The sequence below is a fragment of the Lethenteron reissneri genome, chromosome 26 (genome assembly GCF_015708825.2).
Source record: "Lethenteron reissneri isolate LAM-NWPU_2019-01 chromosome 26, ASM1570882v1, whole genome shotgun sequence".
Classification (NCBI taxonomy): Eukaryota; Metazoa; Chordata; class Hyperoartia; order Petromyzontiformes; family Petromyzontidae; genus Lethenteron; species Lethenteron reissneri.
The window spans coordinates 2,904,701-2,931,607 of NC_083804.1; the positions used below are offsets into that span (position 1 = coordinate 2,904,701).

At 46.5% G+C, this 26,907-nt stretch overlaps 1 protein-coding gene across 1 annotated transcript in view; it reads left to right on the top strand.

The window, feature by feature from the left end:
- The window catches only part of LOC133347483 (glutamate receptor ionotropic, NMDA 2B-like), a 66,195-nt gene that overhangs the window by 17,356 nt on the left and 21,932 nt on the right, over nt 1–26,907 (top strand). The window contains 9 exon segments of the mRNA XM_061559770.1: nt 271–687; nt 11,479–12,074; nt 16,863–16,977; nt 19,472–19,680; nt 20,885–21,059; nt 23,560–23,713; nt 24,001–24,126; nt 26,107–26,243; nt 26,245–26,337. Of these exon segments, the coding sequence (XP_061415754.1) occupies nt 292–687; nt 11,479–12,074; nt 16,863–16,977; nt 19,472–19,680; nt 20,885–21,059; nt 23,560–23,713; nt 24,001–24,126; nt 26,107–26,243; nt 26,245–26,337 (2,001 nt within the window). The 5' untranslated portion in view covers nt 271–291.

Sequence of the window (26,907 nt, forward strand, 5' to 3'; positions counted from 1 at the left end):
GGGATAAATTGTACGGCGTGCGTGAAGCGTGGCTACTTTAACACATCTTTCGCGCAGCATAAAGCTCACTCGTTTGCGTGTGGATCTCGAACATTTTTGCGTAGTTTCTTTAATCCTACCCATTTCCCCCCACAGCACAAATGCTAGCGCGTGTGTTTCCGCTTAACGCCAATGCTGCTTGGGAGAACGCTGCCTTGAACGTTGCGAGTGCCTCTCTTCAATGTTCTCTCTCTCTCTTTCTCGTTGTTCGCCCCCCCCGCCCGCCTGCAGGAATTCACAATACGGTTGAGTATGGGGAATGCTGTTGTGGCTGTTTTAATGCTACTTGAAATCTTAGCACGAAACTGGGATACGGTCTGTGAAGCGAAGAGTACACGTCCAACTGTAAACATAACTGTGATCTTCGGCTGGAGCGCGCTGGGCATTCCGGACATACTGAATACGGACGACCTCTCCGGCATCCCGGTGGCGATCAACCTGAAGAACAAAGTACTGAACGAGACGAGTCCCACCGGCATCATCAACCAGCTATGCAGCCTGGTGTCCTCGGAGAGAATGAACGGAATTGTGTACGGTGACGACACAAGCCAAGAAGCCATCGCTCAGATTTTGGATTTTATATCGTCGCAGACGTTGCTGCCCATAGTTGGCATTAACGGTGGCGCTTCCATGGTCATGAGCGGAAAGGTAAGCGCGTCCGGTTTGGCCGGTCACAAAAAAAATCTGTACGTTGACACGACGGTTCGTACGCACATGTGCAGCGGAACTTTAACAATCTCAGACAGTCGTCGCGAATGTCGGTGTTGTGATGAGAATGGGCAGAACGGTAAGTGACCTGGTTTCGGCATGCTTAGTGCAGATAGTGACAGTTAAGATACTATCCATAATAGAGGTTGTTTGGGTTAAATGACGTAAATGTAAATGTGTCGTTAAACCTGCCACCAGCCGACGCAGCCAATTAGGAAGGTTTGTCAATTGTGCCAATTGTTTACTACTCTCTGGTTCTTTCGGTAAAGTCACGTAGGTATAAAATAAACACAAGCAATCATCATCAGGTGGGAAAAACCCTACAGCAAAAAAACATTCTTGCTGTGGTTTTCCCACCTGATGATGATTGCTTGTGTTGCAATCGAAACGTGGTGATTTAATTTATTAAATTTTATACCTACGTGACTTTACCGAAATAACCAAAGAGTATGGATCCCTGCAGTCACGAAAACTTCAAATCAAGATTGAATTATGTACTAGTAGAGCACGCCGTTGTGTGTGGAAGAGTAAACCCACAACATTTACAATTCGAGTACAATGTTTTGCCAGTAATCACAACTACCATCATCAGGAGACAGCCAGAATTGTGGGGAAAATCCTTCCGTTAAAAAAACCGTTGAGTACGCACACTCACTTGCAAAAAATGTAGACACGAATAGATTGCATTGCACAAGCCGGGCGGTGCAACAGCGATGGCGGTTGTTATCTCACTGCACTATGAACCGAGTTATTCCCAATTCCCAGCCAATGGTTAACATCAGTCATCAGTGGCGGGTCGTATCTGATTCTGCCGTGTGGTCTCACATTCACCAACCTGCGCCGAACGTCCAAACAATCCCCATATAATTCTAGATTTGAAGCTTTCGTGACTGCAAGGATTCATACTCTTTGGTTTTTTCGGTAAAGTCACGTCGGTAAAAAATTAAAATAAATAAATGAAAACAACTAAATTGAATCACGACGTTTCAGGCACAACACAAGCGTCCTTCTTCAGGTGGGGACAACGTAGTGAAAGCACCACCGCTTAAGTGTGTCTCTATGTGATTTCATTTAGTTGTTTTCATTTTTTTTACCTACGTAACTTTACCGAAAAAACCAAAGAGTATGAACCCCCATATAATTGGCGTGGCCTGGCGAGGTTTTCATCCAGCAGCAGATTGGCAAGGGGCTGTAAGTGATCATTTTTAGTACGGACTTAATAATTTAAAATGTCAGTTCGTGATGTCGTATGAGGGATATATGAGGGATATGTTTGTTTTAAGTGCGTGGCTTGGGGGTACAACATTTTGGACAGAAAACAAAACTGGTGTAATTAGTTTTTCGCACTTGCAGACGTACACACGCAATTACCGAGATCACATCGAGAGAAAACTTAAGAAATACTGTACACGGCGTGGTAAATCAACGCCTGCACGTCACACGTGTCGCCTACACTCGGAGCCGTTTAAAGAACGAAACATTTGATTGTATTCCAGCGATGCAAGCAACCAAAACACGCTAATTGTATCGAGTGCTGACATCGCCATGCTGTGACCGACTGCCCACAGAGTGGGCAAAGAGGTGTGAAGGAGCGAGAGAGGGGCGTTAGGGATAATTCGATATTAGCTACATTTATCACGGAGTGTACGAAGCGTACACTTGGGGCAACGGTTTTAAAATCACTCGCATATTGATAAGAGCTCGTTCTCTGGGAACATTAGATTTTGATTTGCTCTTTCTTGAGGGTAAATTGGGGTGAGGAGAGACTCAAGACAACACTTTTGTGGTGCTCCGGCCTCTCACGTAACACGCGAGACATTTCCCCAACACTGCCAGGAGATCCGGCGTCGTCGTCAGCCTGAAATTTCCCTCCACCAACGATGACTTTGACTTCAGGCAGGCACAGAGCCCCGTGGAGGGAGAGGAGGGAATGTCGGCAGCGGTAATTTATACAGCTCAATCTACTCCCTGACCCAAGGACAGGGCCATCCCAGATGCCGGGCTGCAGATAAGCGTGCGAGTTAGCAATTATACAGCTCAGACAGGGGAAGCGAGATGGGGAGGGGATAGATCCAGCGTAGAATTTGCTAAGCACCGGATTCGCGATTGATCAACTTGACAATTGATCAACTTGACAATTGATCATTTTCGTTTGATTTTGTTGTTGTTAAAACGTGGTTGGAGATGTTTCCATTGGCAACAGTGGTGAAATTGGCGAAACAATTTGTTTTGACAATTCGATTCCTGCCTACGTCTTATGGCTAATGCCAGCGATATATTGGAAACCTGTCCAGTGCCTCTCTTAGGTCGACTCGGCCTTAAATGAGTTGTGTGATAGCATCAACACTGTGGAGACAAAGGTGGCCAGGAATGGTGCTCACCACCCCACCCGCTCGTGAACTGTGCGGCCCTTAATAGGAGCTCGCTAATAGCACTTGACCCAACAGTGTATGTAGACCATATAGGCAAAATTTGTCTCTGTGTGGATTCGGTGTTAATAATCAATTGTGTTGCAGGAAAGAATAAACTTAGTACTCTTGGAAATCTTGAAAACGCCGAATGAATGAGGAAACAATATGTATTTGTACTGGACTGAGAGTACCTCGAAACGCAATGTTCACTGCTAACCTCTTACTCGTCCAGTCTCTGGGACCCACCCTGGTTTTCTAGGTATTTTTCTCTCTTGCGGCAGCAAATCATGTTTCAGCAGAGCTAGTCGTATCCAACTAACGTTTGCAATGGGCCCTTTTTTTGTTCCCACCAAATTGCAAAAGTAGAATTTGCTTTTGTTGAAAGAAGCTAATTTAAAATAAAAATTGCTTTAGTCAACAAGCCTTCGAGATTCACATATAGATTCTGGGCATGTCCCCCTGACTTCACATTTTCCTGCGATGCCAGCACTGCCACTTTTTCAAACGATACCATTACATAACCGCGACACGTAGCCACAAACAAAACAAACCAAAAAAAAATCACCTTCCACAATGAGATTGGATTAAGAAAGAAATTACAAGAAACTGTATCAGTGGATTAGGTTTTTGCTATAAATAACCTTCAGGCGGAGAGCTATGCCCAACACACGACCTCATAATTCATTCCTCTTTGCAGAGTACACGCTGCCTTTCCTATGGCAGATACTATAAATTATCTTGAAAGCTGCCAGTAGTTCGGCTGATTCAATCACATCTCGCTTTCTTAGATAAGTGATCTTTGGCTGACTGCAAATGCGATAAGACTAGTTTTATACACAAACAAATTGACAGCCGCAAGTTCATTCTCAGTTTTAACATTTAGGACCTTACCCTCTGGTTAAATGGACTTGCAGATTGAATCCCTTGGGTTTCAGAGGCGTTTGGCATTGGCAGAAGTTTGACTCAGCACTGGTAGTCAGCACAAATGGAGTTTTCTGCCTGCAATGTGAGCAAATCTTTTTTTTATTAATGTGCCGATTTTTTTCTTTTTTTCCCCCAGAGTGCTTTCTATGCACGATTTCATTCTGTCACTGGCCCCAAACCTCGTCACACCCCTTGTGCAACGTAAAGGGGAAATGCTCGTCATTGCCTGTGACGTGCGTCCTAAGATCTGTCGTGCAGGAAAATTTGGCTGAACCCCCACAATCCCAAAACCGTTCGTGATTCTATGCAACAAAAACATCTCCTCGACTCATTTGCCCTGTGAGCATGGCCTGGTGCAAATGGCTTTTTACCCTGAGTACACAGTTGCACGCTCCCCCTTAGAAACAATTTGTCTCAATAAGAACTGCAAAGTCTAAACGTAGCTTTCCTTATCTGCAATTTATTTTATGACGCTGCTGGCATAGGCAGCGGTGCACGAAGCACGATTGACAAAAAAAACTCAACAGATTCATCAGTAACGATGCCTTCAAAGAAAAATGTATAATAGACAATGTTTCGGGCTATTGCCTGTCTTCATGCTATAGACAAGGGCAGTGGTATTGATGAATGTGTTGAGCGTTTTTTTTCTCTCTATCTCTTATCTGCAAGAAATTGCAAATTGCAGAAGGGGTCTGTTATCACCTTTCTCTTAAGGAAAGATGTAATCTCAAAGAGAAACAGCTGTTGTCTTGTAGATACAAGATACAGGCATGGTCGAGTTCATCATCATGGCACTCCCGTGATTGCACTCGCATCCATATTCATACAAAGTTTCAAGTTTATTTTTTGTGTATTGTTTAACTAGGTGAGAACTCAAGAGACTGGGATAATAGTCTCATTTGTGAAAGTGACCTGGGGCACTCAATGTGAGAGAAGCAATGACGTAACATAAAGTTATCTAACGCAGCAAGGAGAAGTCAGTGGAAAAGAACCATAACAGAACTTGTCACGGTTTTTATCTCCTTAACAAAGCCTAACACTCACAAGACACACAGCCAGGTCTGCAAGATCCCCTTGTGTTTAGAACTTAGTTTTTTTCCTCTTAAACTCTGATAAGCTGGAGTGCAGCAGTGGCGCAGTGGTGAGCGTAACTCTATGAATCCGGCGACCTGAATTGTTCAATTCCCAGCCTTGCACGGCACACACGTGCCCATACCACGCAAGTCAGAACGTCATTCCCGATTGAATGAGGACTTGCCTGATTCCTGCACCGCATGTGTGCGGCGCAGCTTTGCACCGCATCGCAGCGGAGCTCTCAGCTCTCGAGAACGATTTGCTCGATAAGCGTGAGCGGCAGGTCGCGCGCGACTTGTCGATTTCCACGGCAGAGTCGGCTCAACAGGAGCCGGCAGAGGGAAGGGGCCACTGGCTATAGCTGCGGCGGCGAGTTGGCCGATCAATCGCCACCACCGACTTTTCACTGCTCTCAATGCTTGGGGGTTTCATCCTGCACTCGAAGGAGTCGCCGTAAATCAGGACGCACACTGCACAGAGACGCGACGTACGTGGCACGGTCGTCCACGTGCGGTGCGAAAGAAGATCAACGTACATCATCCACACGTACGGCCCAAAGCGTGCACGGTGCAAATCGCAGGCGCCACGTGCATGGTGCGGGCAGCTTCCAGGTGCGCTACCCCCACGCAGTGGTGCCCACAGCCACGGTCAGAGTCCAACTCCAGGCAGCCGGGCGTACGGCAGCTACTGGGGTAAGCTCACCGATGGTGCCCGCTGCTCACGTCAGGTTACCCAGATGTGGAGGGGATTCGTGGCGAAGCCGTTCGGCTCTCGCCTGCAGATCGGCTGCCAATGCGTGGCGCAGTGCACCGTGGTGCTTGCCATGCGTTAAAACAAAGAATCATATTTTGCCGATTATATATATCTGCATCGCCAGTTTAGGCAAGCAACCACAATTGAGTGGCGTTATCTTTCCATGATGGCAATAACACGACATCGCGCAGTCCTTTCACATGTTGGTGAGGCGTATATTTATTCCTGACGTTCCACCCAACTCCCAGCTCTGTTCACTACACAGCGTAATAACTCTCCAATGGCTCTTAGCGCTTGGCTTTAGTCCTCGCAGTCACCCAGGCTTTCTGTAGCTGGCAGGCTTCCCTGGCCTGGGCAGCATTGTTTCTGAGTCCCACAGCACACACAGGTGCTCAATACTGGATCAGCTGAGTCAGCTTAAAGTGACCCTCCTTGTTCCTCGACCACAAGGGCCTTTACGGCAAGGAAAGATGCCAGTCAAAGGCCTCGGCTCCATTGCTGTGTTCCCACGACCACCGGCGTGGCAAGCCGGCCCTGTTCGTGAAGCCGAATCCCCAGGGCGACGTTACCGGGTCGAGCGAACTAGAACATAGCCTGCGTGGGCCGCTTACGCTGCGCTGAGCACATCGCTCTCCATAGGACGCCAATGTCAGCCGCACCGCCCTCAGAGAACAGTCGTGGTGTCACGGGGAGCAACGCAGAACAGACGACCGTGCCAGTATTTCCCTCCACCGACGGAGGGGAGCGGGGATAGGGAACAGACAAATGAAGGAGAGGGGCTGAGCCCACGGAGTTGCGAATTAGAACAAGGCCGGAGCCGTTCCCGAATTGTCCCCAGACTGGCCCGGCACGGTTCAGGTTTTTCAGTGGCTGCTGGAACGTAGACAATATCCGCTCCATTCTACGCAGCATCTCCCTTGGACCAGTTGCAACTCAGAGACTTAAGAAGCACAATGTCCCATGCGTAAAAACCACTGGAGGCTTGTGTGCACGGCGCACCATTCCAATAAATTTCCACGTAATATTAGCCCAACACCAAAGACATTAATTAATTTGTGGTTCTGTGGCCTCGCATTTGACGGCTGCAGTGCTGCATCGGCAGGCCAACAACCTCTTCTGCTGCCGATGCCATGTCGAACGGACCGGGCCACTGCTGATGCCTTCGCAAGCCCCTACACTGCTCACATGACCCCCCACCCCGCCTCTCCCCAATAAGAATTTGCATTTAAATGGCACTTAGCCGCCCGCAGTATCTCAAAGCGCTTTACAAACACGCTTTGGGAATTTCACAAGACAAAAGAACGCCAAGAGATAAGTTAAGCTAAAAAACAATAAAATAACGTAATTGAAAAAATAACAGGCAAGAGAGGAGGTGGATGGGGGGAGAAAGTCGCCCCACTCGACACATCGAACGGCGGTCCACGAAGGCAGGGGACGCGTGACTGTGGGAAAGTGACGAGAAACCGAAGCATTTCGATTCAACGCTTCAAGCTCAGCTCCCCCCGGACCTTCCACGCCGCTGATAAGAAAGCCCGCGCTGAACGATGCCAGAGGCCGCCTCTGCCGAGTGTGATTTAGTGCAATCACACTAAGTGACGCGGCAAGTCGTCATTCACGAAATGCAATCTACATGGGGTAAAGATAAAAAACGCATGGCACGAGGTCTCGTGACCCGCAGCCCCCCCCCTCTCACCCAAGGCGACTCTTCCTCGCGTTGCTGTGAACGAACGCTACCTGATGTGCAAATGGGAAAATGTAAAACTGTCGGTCGTCCAGAACAGACCGTACAACGTATCACGGCGCAATGCCCCGATGCACAAATACGAAGGAGACGTCACGGCAATGATGACACACCCATGATGCGGTTATCTGGCGTAACCACCTGAATATGAAAGTGTAGCTGTTGTTATTGTTGTTCTACATCGACATCAGTCGTACGAAAGAAACAAAGGAAGAAAAACGTTACCCGGTGCACAGAATTACGCGAATGTGTGAGGTCACCACCTCCCACACGCTTGGGCCCCAAAGTAGGCCGTGTGGCAATTACATTGCAGTGGATTTTTATTTTTTTATCAAAACATACTTTGAGAAACATACAATTTTCTAAACGGGATTTTATGAACCGCGTTCTAATCGCGTGGCGGGTGGGAACAACGGAAACGGTGAGAAAATAACAAGATAAGCGAATAAATTATGCACGACAGACCTCCCATTGTACAATGGACTACAGCGACCGTCAAAAGCCCCCCAAAGGGCTCCAGGCCATTTTTTTCACATCCACCGCATTGCGATGGCTTTTCTCGCCATTTAATTAACGCCACTAATAATTTACGGGTGGGGGGGGGGAGCGGTGGCGCAGCGGTTAGCGCACGGTTGCTCTGAACTCGGCGACCCGAGATTTCACTGCTCCGCGCGTCGGGTGCCGGTCGGATCGGTTCAGATATCGCTCGCCACTGACGTCAGCTGTGGCCAGGATTCAAACTCTGGTCGCCAGGTTCACGGAGGAAGTGCTCTCCCCACAGCACCAGCAGCTCCTAATTATGAGTGATTTTAATGTCTGAAATATGTTTGGATATGACATGCTTGACTCAACCGTCGAGACTCACAGCTCATCCGCAAGGGTGTCTTGGCAAGATGGCAACCATACGTCAGTTCCACATAGAATTTACACAATATAATAACACACAACACATTAACATTGCATGCCTGCGTAATGTATCATCCTAGGCATTATCCATACTCTGCGATGCGTTCCGTGCAACGGACACTCACAAACGAGCTGTCTACCACCCTCAATGGAATTTTTTTTATCAAGTTGAAATATTTTAACGGTTAAAAATATCTATTTTCATAAATACACATTTGTAAGTGGAAAGAATGGCGTGAAAGGGCTTTAAAAATGTGTACGTCTTTAAATTTAAAAATGAGCGCACCGGCAAGACGTGAATGAGCATAATGGGCACATCTGTGAAAATGAGCTTTATAGCTCATTGGATTCCTCCAGAATATATAAATATTCTGATTCTGTTTACTCCTCAGGGAAGTTGACTGCAGTTTGCTTGTGCTCTGCATTAACAACAACATGCTGCCATATTTATAAGTGTGTGTGTGTGATTGTCATCGTGACAATTTCTCCTCCACCCCCAAATTGTTTTTATCTACCTCTCAATTGTTGAAATAAATAATCATCATTACACACGTATAGTCGCGTAGGTCAGGTCGCAAGCAATGTGCCAGTCGGCTCTAAAATAGTGAAATAATGAGCACACATCGATACGCTGCATAGAAAATCCAATCCTTGGTGCTTCAATAATCATGCGCGGTGCCATTAAGAATTGTTTTTTAATTGTTTATTTTTTATTCTAGGTAGGAGGCGGATATTCCCCTCGAGGTGCGAGAGAAAATCCCACTTCCTCTCGCCAAAAAAACGACACATTTTGTTTGCATGCGGGGAGTCACTCGGCAGGCCCCAGGGTGCAGAAGGAGTTCGTGGGTGGTATCGGGATGAGAGTGCGGGATGGCGGAGGAGAAGGTGGGGGGGGGGGGGGAGCCGCCGGGTATGGAGGAGATGTAAGAACATGAATCTATAGAGACTGAGATTGACGAGTGTCGTCTGTGAATCGAGGGGCAGCCGTGGGCTCCGAGTGGTGAGCGTCGGTGGTTGAGTGTTATTGACGTCGGTAGGTTTTAGGCTACGCGTTGGCGCTATGTTAACTCCCTCGCCTGGCATGCAGGTCGTGGGTTCGATCCTGACCTTGACACCTGTACATTTGGAGTTTGCGTGTCTCTCTCCCCATGGTCGCGTGGATTTTTCACCAGGTCTTGCTATAAATTTCCACGTGATAAGCCACTTCGTTGAGCTGTCATATGTGGCCAGGTAGCTTCTGAAAAAGAGATGTGTAGCTCAGTGGAGCCTTACATGGTGAAATACAACTTTAAAACATAGTTTAGTTTAGCGGTTGGAGTAAGTGGTGAGCGTGATTGGTGAGTGCAAGTGACGAGTTGCGCGTGTGCAGTCGTGATTATTACCAGCGGTGAGTTACCGAGTCGAATTGCCCCATTCGTGCGTCAGTGCAGCGTCTTAAGTGCCCAATAAGTGGCGAGCGCTAATTCTTCCTGATTGATATAATAACAACGAATAATTGATTTTATTTGCGAAAATTTCTAACTGCTGAGATTTCATCTGTTCAAATTAGTTTTTTTTTATATATATTAAACAAGGCTAACAAGCGTGGATTTTTTTTAAAACCACAAATTGCGTTAATTTGCTAACACGGAGCCAAACCAACTGTGCCCTCGTGGTGTTGCCATCGCGACGTGAAGAGCGGAGAGGCCAGACTCATGGACAGGATGGAAGTTGCCACGCAAATGGAGTTGTCCACTTTGCCGAAAGGAATGATTTCGTGCCTTGCCAAACTCCGTCTTTAAAGAGCCAAGGAGTCGCTTTAACTCCGCAACACAGGAGCACGATTGCTCCCCTCTCATGAGCGCGTGTCTCTGTGTGCGTATCCACACTGCGCTATGAACCTGGAGACCCGGGTTCGATTCCTGCTCACGGCCAACACCAGTGGCGATTATCTGAACCGGTCCTGGGCCTCCCCTAGGTCGACTCAGCCTGAAATGAGTACCTGGTGCGATGTGTAAACATCGCCACTGGGGAGACAAAGGCGGTCGGGCATGGTGCTGGCCACCCACCCCCCTCGTGTGCCGTTCCGGCCTTCGTAGGTGCTGCTCGCTAACAGCACTTGCCCCTACAGTCTGTCAAGGCTATACGGGGGATCTTTATCTTTATCCACATTGTTCGTTCCACCCAACCGTTCGCCATCACCTTCATCCCTCTGCCAGATTCCCCCAGTCGACACACGACCGCGGGCGTGTGTGCTCACGGTATCCCTGCGTCTGGCTTCAGGTCATCTTCTGCGATGCCAACAGCTAGACTCCATTGGCGGCCCCACGAGCCAGTGTTGGAAATTCCACGTTTCCATGGCGGTGACCAGCCTCTCGTAGTTCATATTTACGTCACGTAATCTGCAGTGTTGTATAGATACAATTGATTAGTGAAACACAAATTCAACCGCGATAATATAGTGCATTCATAGTAATAATACAAATAATACTGTGGGTGGAGCAGTGCCACAGTGGTTAGCACTATGAGCCGAGGGACCTGGGTTTTATTTCCAGTCACGGGCAACGTCGGTGACGAGTGATATCTGAACCAATCTAGGGCCCATTTGCGTCTCCAACCCCCATGGCCAACAGGGTGTGAGGAGGCCTTCATCCAGTAGTGGATTGGCAAGGAGCTTTAAATTATCACTCATTTATTTTTCTATTTATACGGCATAGTACCAGATTGTCACGCTCATGAAATGGACAAAACACATCGCCTTGGTGATTCGCCCCATTGTTGTTGATTTTACAAAAGCCTGGCTGGAAAGGAGCATTCATCAACACAAACTCAAGGGCAGGCTTATGAGAACAAAATGTAAGATTGCAAACATTAAAATGTACTTCGGGACTTTTCGGTGGAAAGCATTCAAACGAAATCCGTTCTGACGTTTTATATTTGCAGGAGATGCGGTCGATGTTTTTGCAGTTCGGAGCGTCGGTGCAGCAGCATTCCAACATCCTGATGCGCATTCTGGAGGAGTATGACTGGAACAGCTTTTCCATCATCACCAGTTTCTACCCCGGCTACCACGACTTTGTCAACCACATTAAGCACATCACAATCAACAGCTACTTCGGCTGGGAAATTCAGACCATCGTCTCCATCGACGTGAAGAAGGACGACGACATCGCCATCCGCATGCAGCTGAAGAAGGTGCACACGCAGGTCATCGTGCTGTACTGCTCGAGGGACGAGGCCGAGTTCCTCTTCCACATGGCCAACAGCGTCGGCCTCATGGGGCCTGGCTTCGTGTGGCTGGCCGCTGGCCTGTCGGTGGAGGACGGCGAAATCATTCCCCTCGGCTTCCCCATCGGTCTCATCACGGTCGCGTTCAACGACCTGGACTACAGTTTCTCGCAGCGCATGGCGGATTCGGTCGCCATCATCGCCTCGGCTGCCCAGCGCACCTACCAGGATTACGGTCACATCCCCGAGGCGAAAACGGGCTGTGACTCGCAGCCCGACGAGGTGCCAGAAGAAAACAATATATTTTACGAGTAAGTGAGCGGAGAGCGTGCACGCTGCCACGGCCTCGTAAGCCGTTGATCACCGCCCGCGTGTCGTTCCCTCGAAACGTGAGAGAATCAGTGCTTTAAAATCCCATATAAATGTACACGTCGTTTATGATTAATGACACACGTGTGAAAGCCACTGCGGCGCAGCACCTCTGGAGTACGTGCACAGTGAATGTAAAATTGCTATACCCGTGTGTACAGGTTTAGACTTGCACGCGCACCGGCTCATTTGTGCCATCATAGACCGCCAAGTGTGCACCCGGATTCATGAGACAGACCTTGACGATTGGCCACAAGCTGGGGTTCCACAGTCAAACAATCATTACCCCCCTTCCTGTCGCGCTCTTGCACTGATTGTGTCATTAATCAGGTAAGTATTGATGAGACATTAGCTCAGGCGACGTGTTATTTTTGATAGAAATACAGGTGTAGCCATAGTGTTGATAAGAGTAAATGACGGTGGGATTTCAGCTATTTCAATCGGTTTGAGTGTCACTTGATTTGAAATATATATTTGAAAATACCGATGTCATATTTGGATTCAGCACACCTCAACAATAATAATAATTTCATTTTATGTTGCGTCATTCATGCAATTGCATCCCACAACGCTGCACATCAATTAGCCAGTCCTTTATACAGATGAAGTACCGGTGAAGACGCTTGACGCCGAGGTTGAGGCACACGTATATTTATTTCACAATACGACAGTGGGCATATACACACTCGAGGGGGTATCGGCCCCCTCACCCGTATAACTCGGGATACACCCCTAGCTAACTCTGTCCTAGCCCCGAATCCTCCACTAATGGGCTAGGGGAGGCTAACTGGCCCGACACTGGTAAGTCGGGCCCGGTACCCGGAGTTCCAGACCAGCTCTTACAAGAGCACCGGCTCTGGCTTTCGGGACCACGCCGCTGGCTCAGTCCTGTCCGGCCCTGAAAAGGACATCGAACTAGGGGAGTCCAGGGCTCTATCTAAGACGTCTTCAGTCTTCTTCCCTTAGCTTAAACATAACTGACTCGAGCCCTTTGAACATCCCCTTTTATACCCAACCCCTCCCTGAGGGGTGGGGCCCCGGGGGATCATAACGTTCGAACCAGCCCCCCCCAGGGTGTCTGGCTCGGACGTCGTAGAGGGCACCTCCTCGTGCACTTACGTAGCCCCGCCCACTGTGTTTGTTTTCCATAGGCTGCCATGCATAACGGGCCCTCTCTTTAACACCCCTACACAGATAATATAAAAAGAAAACCCCCACTACTTAGCAAATTTTAAAAAATGCATACATAAATAATGAGTAAATAACTACACATCACGAGAAAATGATCATCACCGAGAAAACAAATGTAATAATTCCGTATGCTTAGATAAACCTTCATCAGCCTGGGTAGAAATTATTTTAAAACGTTACATGGTTTGCCTCCTACATTTGGGAGGCCCCGAATTTGACAATTTTGTTTTTCTGATTTTTGTAACGTAAAAAATAAACAATTTTTTTTCCAGATTTCAGCTTCCTACCCATTTTAGAAGAGCGTGATTGTTACTATCACACACTCACTCACAATCGTATATATATTCGATTTGTTTTCTATGACTGTCCAATACAACACCGCTGATATTTCCATAGAGGAAGTCAGTCATTTGCAGAGGAAAACAGGAAAGTCTTGAGCCTGCAAACGAAAAATAAACTATTTTTATTTTACCAGGTAAGGCCTACTGAGCTGTATAGCTCTTTTTCAGAAGTAATTTGGCCTCAAATGATAACTCAACGAAGTGGCTTATCATGTGGACATTTATAGCAGCCAAATACTTTAAACTCATGTTTCTAAATGTGGAGAGAAAAACCGGAGGACCTCCTGAAAAGCAGGCGAGGTAGTTGACATCTCGTGGCGGCGCCCCTGGACTTGAACAGCTTAGAGGATTAAGCACAAATAATATAATCACAGGCGTCGTACGGTAGAGCGTCGTAGTGATTACTAACACAAGCTGCGATGGTCATTGATGCAGAATAGTGATTTGCACCGCCGTTGAGTGTAAAGCGACGGTCACTGACGCAGCCCGCGATTCATTCGTTCCTCGAGCAGTTTAGCGGCGGTGACGTTGGCGTCTGAAGGTGCTGGCGAAACGGGCCCCACTCTGGTTGCATTGAGTTTTCGTGTCATCTTCTTGGTTCTTTCGGTAAAGTTACGTAGAAGGGAAATAATAAAATAATAAATATATAAAACATCATAAAATAATATCATATAATTTTATTATGTTTTATTTCTTGGTTCTTTCGGTAAAGTCACGTAGAAGGGAAATAATCAAATAATAATAAAAGAACCAAGAAGATGAATCCCTGCAGTCACGAAAGCTTTAAATCGAAATTTTTCGTGTCATGGCAAAGAGCCAGCCGCTCAACGGCCGATGACATCCCACACCAAGGGAATGGAACCCTGGGTAATCGTGGCCTTGCCGAAGGCTGATGAGCTTCCAGTTTTCCATTAAAGGGATCCTAAAATATACGTTAACTTATAAAATACTTTCTAAATAAATAATTTGCGTAAAAGATTTAAGCGGACTCACCCCATCTTGTGTGTCGTCTCTTAACCTGTCAATCGCTTAGTATCATGGGAAGAATTGTGGATTCCATTGTAATATTGTTGTACTGTAGTTATAAATAGTACGTGTCACAGATTACAGAGGGATGGGCAAGAGGCGTTTGACCATCGTAAATTCCATCAGAAAGACAATCATCCGCAGAGAGACGCACATCCAAACGGGAAACAAAATCAATAATTTGACTTTCAAGTGGTCAGAGAGCAACAGCATGCCTGATCTACACCACTTGAGGCAGCGCTGTTTGAACACAAGGTTGAAACAACGCTTTCCAACTTAGAATGAGGGAATTGCCTACCATAAAAAAATGTTAACGGTCCTGTTGATTTAGTTCACTTTGTTTAATCAGGCAAGAACTCAAAGAGGCCAGGATAGAATATCATTCGTAAGAGTGACCCCGGGTCAGCAGAGTGACAAAAATAAATAAACAAAACTCAACACAGCAAGGATAATAAAACAAGGTCAGAGAAGAACCACCACACGGCAGGAGAAATAAAAATGACCGCGAAAATGTCCATTAATATTCATGACAATAAATGCTTTCCTGTCAGATAAGTTGTTGGCTCGGTCGTATCGCATGTATTTTTAAAACCTTCATTGTAAGAATAAGTTTGAAGAAAACATGAAGTTAGGGAGATCATTATTGCGGTAACATACCACGTGTGTGAAAAATGATCCAAAGAGCCCCAGAGGCAAGTCAAGTGGTGTTGCATGGAGGGGAAGTATGGCCAATTAAACCGCTTACATAGGTGTCAACCCCTTATAAGTGCCCTACCTTATTACAGACCAATTCAGACCTTATTGGTCGTCCTTATACATCTCAACGTTTATCCTACAAAGTCTCATCACAAGGGAGAAACACAAACAAATAGACAAAACATTTTTTTGCTCATATTGAAACGGCTGTACGCCCTGAAAACTCAATTTCCCTGGCCACGAATACGGGTAACCCGTATGGGTTGACACGGTATGCGCTTAACTGGCACGGTGTGAGGAGGCCTTCATCCAGCAGTGGATTTACAAAGGATTTGTAATTTAAGAGAATAATACGATTTTTTTCTCTCAGTGTGGCGCTATCGAGGATGGCTACTGTTGTTTTTGTTTGGCACCGGCCAAATCCGGAAGTGGCCACGTGGCAGGCTCTAAACGTGGAGTGGAATTGTTCCCATCCAAAAGCACGTGGCACTTAACTGGCGAAGCTCCATTCACGCGTCACGAGGCAATTAAATCAGATTTTGAGACGTGGCAGTTGAAATTGATTCCAATTTTTTTGTGTACACTGGAGGTAGTTTTGTTGTTATTTTTTTTATTAATTAACGATACAAATATAATGCACGAATTAATATAGTCAAATTCCAAGGTGATACTGTTTGTAAATGTGTTAAAGATGGTATGGTACTATATGTATGTAGTGGTCGGATCGCTTCTGAAAAAGAAGCTAATAGCTCAGTGGGCTTGACCTGCTAAGATAAAAAAAATTGTTTAGTTTCACAGTATTTCAATATTGTTTTTAAGTTATTTGTTTACCTTTTCGAAACTTTGTACTCCTATCGTGTTTTTGTTTTTATTGGTTGTTGTTTATATTCTTTGGGTCTTTCGATAAAGCCACGTAGATAGAAAAAATAATAACAATGCAATGATAAAATAAATACAAATGAAAAGAAAGTAATTATTTGGGTATTTCGGTAAAGTCACGTCGATAGAATTATTTTTTCTATCTACGAATATGAATTCCTGCAGTCACAAAAGCTTTAAGTCAAGAGGTTGTTGTTGTAACGTTGACCCCGTGCCCCTACTAGGACGTCTGTGGAAAAGAGCTTTATAGCTCATCGGATTCCTCCTCCAGGCGAAATAAATATTGTAAATTCTGTATTTATTTTTATTATGACGACAATGATGATGATGATGTCATGACGCATGATTTCTCACCGTTGCAGGTATTTGATGAATGTAAGCTTCTGTGTGTATTTTATGATGTTGACGATGATGATGATGTGAATCCTCACCGTTGCAGGTATTTGATGAATGTAAGCTGCTGTAGTGTATTTTATGATGTTGACGATGATGATGATGTGAATCCTCACCGTTGCAGGTATTTGATGAATGTAAGCTTCTGTATGTATTTTATGATGTTGACGATGATGATGATGATGTGAATTCTCACCGTTGCAGGTATTTGATGAATGTAAGCTGGCACGATAAAGACCTCTCGTTTAAACGCGACGGCTACCTCGCCAATCCTCCCATGGTGGTGAAAGTTCTCAACAAAAAACGCACGTGGGAGAAGGTGAGTTGCTCCTCCACTTTGTCGCGTCCATCCGCACGAACTGGATACACGGTTCTAAACAACATCTCCGATAAAAAAACAAGAATAGCTTCTACCCTTTCGGGCGATAAAACAGGAGGCGTTAAGATGTTGAAACACCAAATAGAAAAATTTTGCAAGGAATCAAGTCCTCTCTCTCTCTGTGAGCGACGTCAATTCCTCCAAGACGTTGGGTGATTATTCATCTTCGAGGAATCCGGTGAGCTGTAGCGTTCTTTTTCACGGACGTCCAGTGGTTACATTCACCTCTCTTCTTGTGATATTTACTCAAGAGATTTGAATCAGATACTCCTCCAAGTCTGCCTCCAATCGTTCAAATAGCGTTTTGGTGTAACGCAATTCGCTCTCTTCCACGGATTCAATAAACGCACAGGCGTATGAAACGGTTGAGTGAATCGCAGCTGACGTTGGCTGACTATGATATACCGCTAATACTTGCTAATTCTACAAGTAATGGCTGTTGTGCACCAGTTGTTAATGATTATGATGATGATACAATCACGGTAGTTATGAAAAATGCTCAACTCATTAAAACCTCCTCATGGTGATTACACCGGTCAAACATGGGTGTACGACTGGAGCGACACCAGTCTTGTGCTGCCACAAAGCTTCTGTGATGCATATCTTGGGAGAATAAAACAAATAGTTTAGTTTAGAGTGATTTGCAGGTCATTTCTCAGCATGGGGGGGGGGGGGAATTTTGGCCAAAAGCAGTTTCCACTTTGTATTGTGGGTTTAGCTCTGGGAGGAAGCCTGAGGACCCGGAGAAAGCCCCATGCCAAACTTGGGAGAGGAGAGAGAGAGATCTTCCACACAGGGACGCACCCGAGTTGGGAATCGAACCCAGCCCCTGTCTAGCTGCGAGGCGCGAGCGTTACCACTGCCGCCACCTTGTGCAGTTATTATTTATATAAGTACATACCTGTACGTTCGTATTTAAATGGCCATCAGCTTCTTTCCCGGTTGTTCTCTCAAATGTCCAGCTCTTTTGACCCCCGTACCATGGCAGGTGTTGTTACTCTCGCCTCAGACACCCGTCTCTAAAACATCTCAGCTCTACCTTCTTGCACTCTTCCCGAAATGATTTACGCGGTCCATAAAACCCCACCGATGCTGCTACGCAATGCCCCGCACGACTACGAAGATCCCCCTTCGTTCAGCAATAAAACACGGTTCAGGGTTCAGGAGGTAGAGCGATGCCTCACAGCGTAATGATTTACACACTCGGGTGTCGTAGCATTAATTCGCAATCAATAATGCACTGCCCTTTGATGAATCGCTGCTGATTGAGGCCTAATCACGTCGAGTTGGTAGGCCATGGTGGTTGTTTGACCATACTTCACCTCGCTCGTCGGTGCATCTTGGTGGCCCTGGGAGGGAGAATTCTAGGGCCAGTTTAGGTTATCGCTGGATTCATCGCGAAGTGCAGTTGCTCCTCCCCATTGGCATATTCTGTTTAATTCGTGCATTGTTGTTTGCGTGAGTTTAATTCCCTTCCAGAAGCCACATCATGCAGAATTCATAAAATGTGCACATGGAACAATAATAACGACATGATATGTAAATGTGGTAATTTCACCAAGCCGCACCGACCAGTGTTGTGAAGTATAGTCACATAATCCTCCCACACCCCTCCATGTACGTTAATTGATGATGTAGTGGATAGATACATTGTGGCTGTTGACGATTGACGATGATATTGTGGTTGGCTACGTACGGTGCGAAAGAAGTTCAAGATACATACATATTGTTTTCAAGTTATAGTATTTACATATTAATGTGTCGAGTTTAACTAAATGTCATTCTAAATAGCAGAATGTTAACAACGTGTGTGTGTGTGTGAGGCCTGCAGTAATGTCGGATGCTCTTTACCATACCTGTGAAACGCTTTCACAATTAGAACTTTCAATATCCAATCACAACGCAAAATTATTTCCAGTTGATTACGGCACTGCCAAAAAACTGCTCCAGGCACGTGCAGTTTAGTTATAATATTTCAATAGCATTTTCCGCGTGCAAATCTCTACATCAATACAAATCAACGCAAGCCTCCTGTACGTCACGTGACTTCTGTGTGGCCACGCCCGCCCCCTGTGAAAACAGACGCCGCTCCGTGCAGATCACTCCTGCTTGCTCCTTCCTTCTCTCTCTCTCCCTCTCATCATCACCCTCCTCTTATCTCCCTCCCCCTTCCTGCCTGGCTCTCCTTCCCTCTTCCTGCTGCTTATCTTGAGCTGCGCCCTCTTTGTTCTGTCTTGAGGACTTACATCCTGTCATCCCTTCCCTTTTACATTCCCATATTCTCTATCCATTCGTTATATATCATTGACTCCCCTTGCTGTGGTGACGTGCCACGGGTAAACGGTGTTCACACACTGTTATGTGGGTACCGTATAAGCGTTCTGACCATGGCTTTGGCTCGCAACAACGGTTTTCGTTGATACGCTTGTTCCAGGTCGGGATGTGGGAGAAGGACCGGCTGTCGCTGAAATACCCTCTGTGGCCACGCTACGAGCTGTCCGAGACGACGGTGATGGACGACCGCCACCTGAGCGTGGTGACACTGGAGGAGAAGCCCTTCGTCATCGTGGAGGATGTGGACCCCCAGACACGCATGTGCATGCGCAACACCGTTCCCTGTCGCCAGAAGATCAAGCTGTTCAGGTCAGTCCACGGGCCTACGAAGGAGGGCCCACTGCCCACCCCCCCTCCACCAAGAACGTCACCTCACGCAAAACGCGCGACGTCGGTGCCAATGTTTTGACGTGCGGTTGGGGAACGTTTGCCCTAACGTTAGCTGGACGTTGGCCCAACGTTCCGTGTATACTGGGCTGTTATATATATTCTTCCCATTTAAGGCGGCAATGTTATTGCCGAATGTGTTGGGATTTTTTTGTTGGGTTATTTATGGCCGTGCACTGCTGCTGTCGCAGCCAGCATCACCAAATAATTTGCTCCGGTAGAAAGTGATTTATCTGCAGGCGTTTATTTTGCTAGAACGGTCGTCCAAGCGTGGGTGTTGGTTGCTGTGGTACATTCACCGCGTGACTGCCTTCACCGGATACATTTGTGGGTGTTTCTATATTTGGGCAGGCAGAGCAAATGTTATTTTGTTACGTGAGGTGAATAGCAAGGGGAGGCCTCGCCACGCCGCTAGCCTCCTCCACGCCGGTGGCCACGACGCCGTAGAGGGAAGAACAAAAACAATCCGCGGATTTTTGTTGTTGTTGTTGCTTGCTGCCTCAGTGGAGATGAGCAAAGTGGATCCTACAGACGCTTTGATACACTTGAATCATGGCTTCATCTCCTCCGTAGCCCGTAGATTCAATGATGGAACGCAACACATTCATTTTCTACAAGTGTCCTGCTAGACGGTGCCTTTAATTGGCCATTACTTTCTGACAAATATCTACAGAGAGTGGCTTTCTGACTCGCTCCGTTTTGGGCTCATTGCTCTTCACCCTAGCGAATTACTTGGGCACTATTTTCTTTACCGGCAGAGAGGTGGTGCCGCGGTTTGTAAACTGCACTCAGAACCCTGCCAACATGAGTTTGATTCCCAGCCACGGCCAACATCCGTGACATTGGAACCAGTAATGGAAATCCCCCCCCCCGCCACCCCCCCCTCCCAACCTTTCATAAATGCACACTGAACATGATGAAGTATGGTCAATCAACCCCCACGAATGATATGGCATGGGACAGGCCTTCATAGAGTAGTGAATTAACAAAGGATTGTAAATTCTTATTATTTAATATTTTTACCACTGTATTCCAATACTATTGCGTAAATAGTTTAATAATAACTTGTATATGTGCGCGTGTACGCACGTGTGTGTTTGCCCCCCCCCCCCCCCCCCCCCCCCAGTAATATGACCAATCCATCTTCGAGCCCATACGTGAAGAAGTGCTGCAAAGGGTTCTGCATCGACATCTTGAAGAAGCTCTCCAAAACCGTGAAATTCACTTACGACCTTTACCTGGTCACCAACGGCAAGCACGGCAGCAAGATCAACGGCGTGTGGAACGGAATGATTGGCGAGGTAAGGAGCGTTCGTTTCAATCGGTAAATATCCCTTCTGGTTCTTCGATAATACTTTTATCCCAGCGGTGCTAATGCACTGCGCGAGGCCTCGTGCTGTGTAAACTATTCGGGATTGAACGCGCAACGCGACGAGCGCGCGCAAAATAATTAGGCGGCGTTTTTGTAGTTACGTTATCAAGTCAATATCATCGACGCCAAAGAGACAGGTGAGAAATTGAAATGAAACCACCGATTTCGCGTCTCAGATCTCCGCGTGGCCATTGCCAACGATCAATCCCAACGCCGGCGGCGGCGCTCCGCTGCTCAGCGCCGTTGGCGTGAGATCCGGCAACCTCCACCCTGCCGCTCTGCCCTCTGAAGCAGCGGCTGGAACAAGCAAGTGGGCAGTGTGCAGCCAGAATGGTCAGCATTAGGTCAATTTCGGTCATTGATGAAAGAGCTCTGCAACTTTGTAACAGTGGCTTCTTTCGGTAAAGTCACGTAGAAGGGAAATAATAAAATAATAAAAATAAAACATTATTAAATAATTCTCACGACGTTTCGGCCACAACGCAAGCAGCCGTCCTCGGGTGAAGAACAGGTCTGTCGGAAAGACGCTGTCTTTGATGAATCCCTGCAGTCACGAAAGCTTTAAATCGAAATGTTTTTGAATTGTTATCATCGTGGTGATCATCATATTGTCGCTATTCAAGAAGATGTTTGGTTTACATGAGGCCCTGAGATAGGGCGCCATGTGTTGTGCCAATTAAACAGCAGTCGATTTGTTTTGGACTGCGTCTTCAGTGACAAGGCCCCCCCCTTCCCCCCACCCCGTTGGCTCGGAAGCTTCTTCATAAAAGAGTTCTCTCTCTCTTTATCTATCCACAGTAGCAAGTAGCGTGTCAGGCAAACAGTCAAACAGCTTAAACATTCTGTCTTTTTTTTATATAAAAAAAAAATTACGTCTTCACGAAATGCAATAATTAGCAACAGCATTAAACACGAGACATCGCTTCGTTTCCATGAGATTTAATTCCAAATTACAAGAAGTCGTGAGAGCGCGTGGCTCGCGCTCGTCAGTGCACGGGGCACAGGAGCGCGCGTGGCAATCACGTGAGTGCACGCGCAGCATCACACGTCACGAAGCTGGCAAGTCGTCTAAGTTGCACTGCCAAATGTTTTCGCTTGATAGGCCGTTGTGCATCATCACTCGCAGTGTGTCTACGAGTTGAATGTCCTACTTTCCTACCAGCTCACCACCCCTCTCACTCTCACAATCCACTGCCCCCTCTCACATCTGCACACTCGTTCACCTGCGCATCATCCATTTTTAAATCCTTTATATTAAGTTCACTTGCTTGCTTGCTTGCGTGCTTGCGTGCTTGCTTGCTTGCTTACGACCGTGCAAATCTTTCGGTCGTTTTTTAACCCACTTCCCGTGATCCAATCGAGCTGACATTTTGCACACAGACTCGTTGTGCGAGACAATTAATGTTCGTGAAATTTTTTTTCCAAAATTTTACACTGTTTAGGGAAAACAAATTAAATATTTAATTACCAATTGCTTAATACTGGCAGACAATCATCTGACCCATAGGTGGCAGCCATCTCAAGCCAGAGGACGAGAGGACTCTAGCCGCCACGCATATAAAGGATTTAGAGTGAAAAACTGTGTTTTTACGGGTTATACTTATTGCTTCGTTCATTCGCCGCAACAAGCCCCCTCGCTTGGTGTGTCCCACCTCTTGCCATAGACTGCCAGCTCGACTCCGTAACGTGGCCCTCCTTCTGTCCTCCACCGCTCTCGACACCGCCTCACGTCACTGCCCCCCCCCCCTCTTCACTCACCACGACCCCCCCCCCCCCCCTCTCTGCCTGTCCCTTCCTTCCTCTGCTTCTATCATAGCTCCGGTACCCCCCCCCGCCCACCCCGCCATCATCTCCCTCCCCCCCCCGTCTAGCCGTATCGTTTCTCTCATCACAATCTCGGCTACCTTAATCTCTTCTACTACGACAGACTTCCTATATCGTCTCTTCCCTTCCACCCCCCTCTGGACACCATGATGCATGATGCACCGCTCTGTTGGAATGAGGCCAAGAAGTAACCTGACAATGGCCACCTTCACGACCACATAAACAATGAAACAGGCTCGGCAGCCAGTAGGCCTTCCACGGCAACGCTTTCCAGAATTTAAAGTTGAACAATTAGGCTTTCCGACCAATATTATCCAAAATAGATTGTTTGTTTTACGTGATCTAACCCAAAAACCTCTATTATCTATCCAGCATTGTCTGTTTAATGTGTCCCATCTGCTCTTTCGTGGATGGATGGAATTTCGTGTTGAGCGATACATTGTCGGGCCACCTACGTGTCCGTTCTTTGAATCGTGAACACGTCTATCCTGCGGAGCAATGAGGTCCAGCGAAAGGGGCGGCTCACGCGGCGAGATTGCATTTGTAAGTCTCTCGTGCTTGTGCGTGCGTGCTTGTGCGTGTATCGCGATGTGACGTTCCACCAGGTGGTGAACATGCGGGCCCACATGGCTGTGGGATCCCTCACGATCAACGAGGAACGCTCGGAAGTGGTGGACTTCTCGGTCCCGTTCGTGGAGACGGGCATCAGCGTCATGGTGCCTCGGAGCAACGGGACCGTATCGCCGTCCGCGTTTCTTGGTAAATCGCCGCTAGGGCTGCCGTGACATCTCGGGGCTCGGACGCCGCAGCCTGCCGCGGGAGGTGCCCGCCCGCTGGCGTCGATCGCCCGGCGGTAAACGCGGTGTAAATATTGCGGCGGCGAATGAATATGCATCTGATAAGAAGAGATGGCAGGCCATAAACTTTAGTTCTAAATCTTTATATGCCTGAATTATGCCTCGTTTATGAATAACACTTTTTCGTCAAACGGTGCGAATCAGTTTGTAATGAGGTGATCCTCCTGTGGGGTTTGTTTGTAATTGCAGAGCCGTTCAGTGCCGACGTCTGGGTCATGATGTTCATCCTATGCTTACTCGTGTCCGGAATAGCCGTCTTCATCTTTGAATACTTCAGTCCCGTTGGCTACAATCGACAGCTGTCAGCTGGAAAGGGTGAGTCCCGCTCCTATATATGTGTGTGTACATTCAACTTTTTTCGCACCGTACGAAGCCAATAGTGATAATCGCCATAGCCTGCAGATGCACCGGGTTTATTTTACGCTGGATTTATGTCTGCAGTGATTTTCCGCATCGATTTTTTAACGGTGGATTTATGTCTGCAGTTATTTTCTGCATCGATAAATCATCACGTTTCTTTATTAGTGTCATCGTCACAATAATCGTCATCGTCATCAATTTTCAAGGGGTGTTCGTGCACTGCTGTACATTTCATCAAATTAATTTCAACTTTAAATCTTTCTTATTTGTAATATGTCACTTTGAATGCATATGGCGAAATTAAATTAGCAAAAAAAAAAGTGACTGCATAGAAAAGAATAAACAAAAATGTTCATCACCCCACGATGACCAGCATGGCCAAACAACTCCCATGACAGTGGATTGACAGAGTGCTGTACAATACTTATTATATTTAGAATCTTTCACTCACCCGAGTGATTTAAATTCATCTTGTCAGCCCTGAGGGGTGAGAGTCTGGGTTGTCCGTCAGCCAGCAGGTGCGTCTCCTGTCTCCCTATTGTGCATTAAGCCCTCTAACCATAGTACCTCCTGCTTTGATGAAAGGAATATTTTTCCCAATACGTTTCCCAGCCATTTAAGACATTGCAATTAAAACAATGTAATTTCATGGACGTATAATTACGCTTTCAGCTGTAAAACTTCGTGGCATATACCGTCTGCTTTAATCTTCCCAATGTTACATCACCAAATTAATGACACCTTTTTATATAATCACATTTTACAACTTGAAATCAATATGCTTAAAATTCAACATAATTCTTGCATTTACACAGGCAAGATGACCAGTGCATCATCATCATCATCATTATACAGATCATGTGCGTGAGATTTAAAATCCATGGAACGTTGCAAAGAAGCCGCTGTGCTCAACGAGTGAATTGCACATGTCATAGACAAGAGCCATCGATTGATCAGCGGACCATTTCTCGTGGTTATGGAGTAGCGCCCAATGCATGGAAATAAGGACAAGACGAGCCAAGGAAGCCATGGGATTGAATCAAGGACTCGGCACGTTCGTCACAGACGCTGTGGCCTTAAAAGAAAAAAAAAGTACATAATAGGTGACATTTTGCGCAGTGGCCATTTTTTTCACAGCGCATGAAAAATGGGCCATAGCCTGAAACTTCAATCGTTTATTTTATTTTTTAAAGGCCACAGCGTTATTTCTGAATGCGTTGAGTCGTTTTTTGTTACTTGCGCTTGTTGCACCACTGACAACACAGCAGCGGCCGCAGCTGCATCACCAAATAATGTGTTTATATTGATTCAGTCAGCCTGCATGGGCACATTGGAGGCGTAGAGATAGTTTCGTGTGACCGCAGTACCTACCTACGTTTGTTGTCAACAGCTCTTGATGAGTCCGATAAATTCCGGGAGAATGACAAATTGTTTATATAGCCAGCATGAAGACTTGGGCTTAACATCGCAATTCCAGACAAGATGCACAAATCCTGCCAAACGTTTACAAAAAGTGGCAAAGGTACCATATTGATAACTCACACCAAAGCAATATACATTTCAGACAATAGAAATATCAATGAATAAATACATAAGATATCACTGTAATTCATTTTTAGATGTCATTTTAAGCATTACTAATCATCAACAGTTGTATATAACATATTTCTTCTCAGAAAAAAACCGTGATGATTCGAGAAGGTGCACTGCATCACATCTGGAAAGATGTAGACGAAAACCGGTTAAAACTAGATTTAAAACATAAAAGAAAAATATATTAGAATAGAATCTTCAGTGAATAACTTCCCGTGGGGGTGGTGGTGGTGGGGGGAGGGGGGCGGGAAATCTCTCGTGGATTTATTTTGACGCGTGTGGTGCCGTGCGCGCGTTTGTAACGCGTTCATCTCTGCCTGTTGTTCTTTGTCTCTCTGCAAGAATTCGGAGGGCCGGCGTTCACCATTGGCAAGTCCATCTGGCTTCTCTGGGCCATCGTGTTCAACAACTCGGTGCCGGTGGAGAACCCGCGGGGAACCACCAGCAAGTTCATGGTCTCCGTTTGGGCTTTCTTCGCCTGTCATCTTCCTCGCCAGCTACACTGCCAATTTGGCGGCCTTCATGATCCAGGAGGACTACATTGACCAGGTCTCTGGTCTCAGCGACAAAAAGGTAAAACGATCTTCCCCTCGCCCTCTTGCAATGCTTCCGGATTCTCTTACTCGGAAAGAAAGAAAAGAAAACCGCGATAACACAGCCCCCTTATGAAACCTACTCGTGTACGATTAAAAGCTATTTGGAAATTGCGTAATTTGGAATTTGCAGCATGCACGTGTCTATTCATGCAATCCTTTAAAAGCATTGGTCTACATGTATACGTCGATGTGGCATTTCACGTCTTTCACTGAATTAATATGGAACGTTTTTTAAATCCATAACGACAATGATAAGGGAATTCACAGACACCGAGATATTTTTTTGTTGTTGTTATTTTTGCGGTTAGGTTATGTTAATTGCTCCCTCCCGACCCCCCCCGATTCATATTTAAGTAAAATCGCCACGGCGTTCTCTGAGCTTAACACCGTGTGACGTTCGCGATGTGAGACACATTAGGGAGACAATGGACGGGATCACATTTCTCGGGCCGTCTCTCGCGCTATCGCTGCTCACCGAGAGGCAGCAGCGGGGAGCGATGGCAACACGCCGCTGTAATAACGCCCGTGTCATGCGGCACTCCGCAAA